The sequence below is a fragment of the Fukomys damarensis genome, unplaced genomic scaffold, assembly GCF_012274545.1.
Source record: "Fukomys damarensis isolate Sample0158 unplaced genomic scaffold, DMR_v1.0_HiC HiC_scaffold_23, whole genome shotgun sequence".
In the NCBI taxonomy this organism is placed as follows: domain Eukaryota; kingdom Metazoa; phylum Chordata; class Mammalia; order Rodentia; family Bathyergidae; genus Fukomys; species Fukomys damarensis.
In genome coordinates this window covers 11,206,417-11,210,831 of record NW_022900935.1, presented here as the reverse complement: position 1 = coordinate 11,210,831, position 4,415 = coordinate 11,206,417, and the positions used below count along the sequence as shown (strand labels likewise).

Genomic DNA, 4,415 nt, shown 5'->3' with positions numbered 1-4,415 from the left:
AAAAAAAAAAAAAAAAAAAAAAACAATATATGTAGAGGGGCATTCAAAACAGCACCATATAATATCAGACCCTGGAAACCCAAAGGTCCACCAAAAGGGCAATGATTTAGTTATAACACACCTCTCGTGATGAAATATTATATAGCTATGAAAGAGTAAGGCAAGCCGGGAGAGGTGGTACACGCCTGTAATCCCAGAACGGAAGCTGAGGTCAGAGGACTGAGAGTTCAGGACAGCCTGGACTACATCTGGAGGTCATGACTCAAAAGAAAAAAAGGGTGAGGATGTAGCTCAGTAGCAGGGCATGTGAATGAGACCCTGCCTCAGAAAATTTTTAAAAAGGTCTATTCTAGATTATTTTGGTCCATCCTGCTGCTTCATTCTAGAATTGCAAATAAACCCAATTAAGATCTGAAAAACTGAAAAATAGGGCTGATATTTGGTATTCCTGCTGTGCCATTAAATAATAGCTGCTCTTACCTCACATACACAAACTGTAAAATGGTAGATATGTTGTGATTCTAGTGATACTATGTGTATCCATAAAATTGGGTTGAATATACATAATGAAATTCATTATTTTTTTGTTTTGTTTTTTGAGACAGGGTCTCACTATGTAGTTGAGATTGACCTGGAACTCACTGTCACCCAGGCTGGTCTCGAACTCACAAAAGATCCTCCTGCCTCAGCTTCCAAGTGCTGGGATTACGGGCGTCCACGCCTGCCTGAAATTTATTTTTTGAAAAAGAATAAGGCAGGGTTGGTTATGAAAGCCCAGTGAAGACACACGACTATCACATGCAAAGACCTGCATTCAATGGTGGGGGGGGCTAAGGAAGCTCTAAACGTACTAACATGAAAAACAAACACATACTTATCCACCCCATCTGTTACTAGGAAGAGGGCTTTTAAACTGAGACTTTATACCTAGATTACTACATCAAGTCCACAGTAGGTACCAAAAATTTCTGTTGAATATTTGAGGCAGAAGAGGCACTCGATAAATATTCAAATTGGAGTCAAGGGTGTGTAGCTCACTGGCATTTATCTTCACTTTACAATTGGTTAAGGATGAAGTCTTCTCTAAAACAGCAGAAAGCAGCTGGAGTCCCAGCACTGGGAAGGCAGAGGAAGGCAGATCACAGCGATGATCAAGGTCAGACAGGGTGTGGGCTTCATGGATCACAGCACTTAATTTATAATATAGATTATGCTGGAAGGAAAAATACAGCATGCACAAGAAAACAAGTGATTATTATCCTGTGCTATTCAATATTGGAGCTGAGCCAGGCGTGGTGGCACACAATTATAATCCCAGCACTCAGGAGGCTGAGGCAGGAGGATTACTAGAGTTCAAGGCTGCTACACAGACAGTTACTGGACAGCCTGAAAAACAAAACAAAACTGAAACAGAGCCAGGTGTGACAGCCAACTCCTGCTATCTCAACTACTTGGGAGGCTGAAGGTGGATGATCACAGTTCAAGACTAGCCTGGGACAACTTAGTAAAACTGTTGGAACTAAAAATTTAGTGGTGCATATCTGTAATACCATCACTTGGGAGGCTAAGGCAGGATTGCTGTTGAGTTGAGACCAGCCTGGGCTACATAGTGAGTTCCAGGTCAGTCTCAACTACATAATGAGACCCTGTCTCAAAAAGCAAGAAAAAGCAAGAAAGCAAGAAAGCCAGCCAGCCAGCCAGCCAAATATAAAAATGGATAAGCAAAGTGTGGTACTTCACGTCAGTAAATCCAGCATTGGAGGACAGCTCTGAACTTCATGGAGACCCTGTCTTCAAAAAAAAAAAAAAAAAAAAAAAGTGGGGGGGGCAGTTCCACACCAAGTTAAACATTTACTATATGATCCAACAGTTCTACTCCTAGGTATATACCCAAACGGAACTGAAATATTCATCCACTGAAAAATGGATAAACAATGTAGTATATACTACAGAATACTATGTAGCCATAATGTAGTCAGTGATACTTGCTACAAAGTAGATGATCTCTGCGGAGTTATGCTAAGACACAGAAAGCCTCATCCTGCATAATTCCATTTACATAGCACATCTGGAATAGGACAAGGCAGAAAGTAGACCAGTCAGTGGTTGCCTGGAGGAAGGTGAAGGAGAGGGTAAAGGGGAGAACTTAATGCTAACCTAAAGAACACAAGGTTTGGCAGGGTGTGGTGGTGCATGCCTGGGAGGCTGGAGCAGGACTGCTGCGATCTGGAGACAAGCCTGTGCTACACGGTGAATTCAAGGCTATCCTGGAATACATAGTGAGACCCTATCTCCAAACACCAAAAACACGAGGGGGGGTCCCCTTTCTCCTCCCCGTCCTTTCTTTTGCAAGAGGTGCTAGGGATTAAACCCAAGACTCTACACTGAGCTACAAACCCAGAACATTGACATTGGTGAGTTAGTGAGACCCTATGTTGTCCAGGCTAGGTATCCTCCTGCCTCAGGCTCCCAGAGTGCAGCCATTAGAAGTGTGCACCACCACACTCAGGGTATCGCTTTTTTTTGAGACAGGTCGAACTATGTAGTTGAGACTGACCTGGAACTCATTATGTAGCCCAGGCTGGCCTCAAACTCAGAGATCCTCCTGCCTCGGCCTCTCAGAGTGCTGGGATTACAGGCGTGCACCACCACGCTTGGCACACAGGTTGGCACACAGGTTATCTTTTAAGGGGAACTAAAAATGTGAGCGCTGAACAAACTTGTTAATGTAGAAAAAATACTGGACAATACACATTACTTTTTTTTAAAACAGTGTCTCACTACATAATTTAGGCTGGTCTTGAACTGAGGAAGCCCAGGCTAGCTTCATGCTCAAGAAGATCCTCTTCCCTCAGCCTACATACTGCTGGGATTAAAGGAGGGAATGGGCCGGGGATTTAGCTCAGTGGTTCCGCTGCCTGCTTTGCAAGTGCATGGTCCCCGAGTTTGATCCCTGGTACCAAAAAAACCAAAATCTAACAAAACAAAAAGCGAGAGCAACTGCCACACAGTGTGGTGCACTTTAAAGTGGGGGAGGAATCAGGACACGTGAAATTTATTTCAACAAAGCCATTTAAATTCTATTAGGCTGGGGCCAGGGATTTAGCGCAGTGGTTCAAGTGCCTGCCTTGCAAGCAGGGAAGGACAAATTCAATCTCCGGTACAAACAAACAAACAAATAAATTCTACTAGGCTGGGCGTGGTGGTGTGTCACTTGCCTATAATCCCAACACTTGCCCATAATCCCAGTCCTCAGGGAGGCTGGGGCAGGAGGGCTGTTTTAAATTCAAGGCTGGCCTGGGCTATGAGTTCAATATCAGTGAGACCCTGTCTCAAAACAAAAACAAAAAAATCCCACAAAACATGAATTGTTACTGTCATTCCAGTAATAACACCTGGCAATCAGAATTGCCCTCCTAAGTAAGCTAAATAACCCGATGGGTGCTTGAATTGTTCAAATTTTTCAAATTGTTTCACTACTCAAATAAGGCAACTCCGAGGCCAGAGACCCTAACTTCCATTCCTTCTGGATCCACCCGCGGAAAGTAAAAAACTCCAACAAAAGTACTTAGTAAATACCTGTTTTAAAAAGGCTACTGAGCATGCTCGGCTTGGTCAAGTCAATTCAACAACACTCCAACAAAAACTTATTTCCCACATAAGGAGGTGGAAAAGAGGAAAAACAGGCACGATGCCTAGGCATTCTATCTAAAAGACAGGTTTTAAGCCGAGCTTCAAGAGCAAAGCACTTGCACAACTCAACCATGCACGTTACTCGATAAAGTGGTAGTCAGAACAAAAAAAATAAAAACCCCACACAACCTTAGGTCAAAGAGTGAGGGAAGGTCAGCTAAGGGTGAAGGATGCCAATGACCAAAGAGTCATAATACTATGCTGAGGGCTGCGGGGTCAAAACCAGTAGAAGGTGGACCTCACATTCAATTAACTTCCTTTTTGCAAACGAGAATGTCAAGCTGTGGCCAAAATCAACCATCAACGTTTGCTAACCTCTCACCCCTACCTGCAACATCGCCACCGCCATCTTCTAGATAAGAACCTAGCACCCTTTCTAAAAGGCTTTAAAACCGCATCACCTCCGCGCAAAGCCCGGGAAGGCTGCGTTTCCAGGTCGTCCGGACAGCGCAAAACTAACATTCTCCACCTCGCTCTTCGCGCCTCCCCAATGTACGCAACGGGCCGCCGTCTTCCTTCCCCCACCCCGCCCCAGCTTTCCAAGGTCCGGTCGGCGAGGGCCACAAAGTCCGGTGCACGGGCCTCACCTGCAAACGCCGCGGATGCAAGGTTCCAGCCAGATGCGGTAGGCGGTCTCGATGTGCTCCTGCGACACCTCCTCGGGCCGCACCGTCTCCGCCCAGCGCCAGGCGGCCTTCTCCAGCTGCAGCCGCGGGGCCATG

At 45.3% G+C, this 4,415-nt stretch overlaps 1 protein-coding gene across 2 annotated transcripts in view; it reads right to left on the bottom strand.

The window, feature by feature from the left end:
- Usp48 (ubiquitin specific peptidase 48) overlaps window positions 1-4,414 on the bottom strand; it is a 77,310-nt gene extending 72,896 nt beyond the window's left edge. For both annotated transcript variants that reach the window (XM_010626014.1, XM_010626015.1), the window contains exon 1: window positions 4,281-4,414. In XM_010626014.1, coding sequence (XP_010624316.1) covers window positions 4,281-4,414 — 134 coding nt within the window. The remainder of the gene's footprint in view (window positions 1-4,280) is intronic.
- Between the last annotated feature and the right edge of the window lies 1 nt (window position 4,415).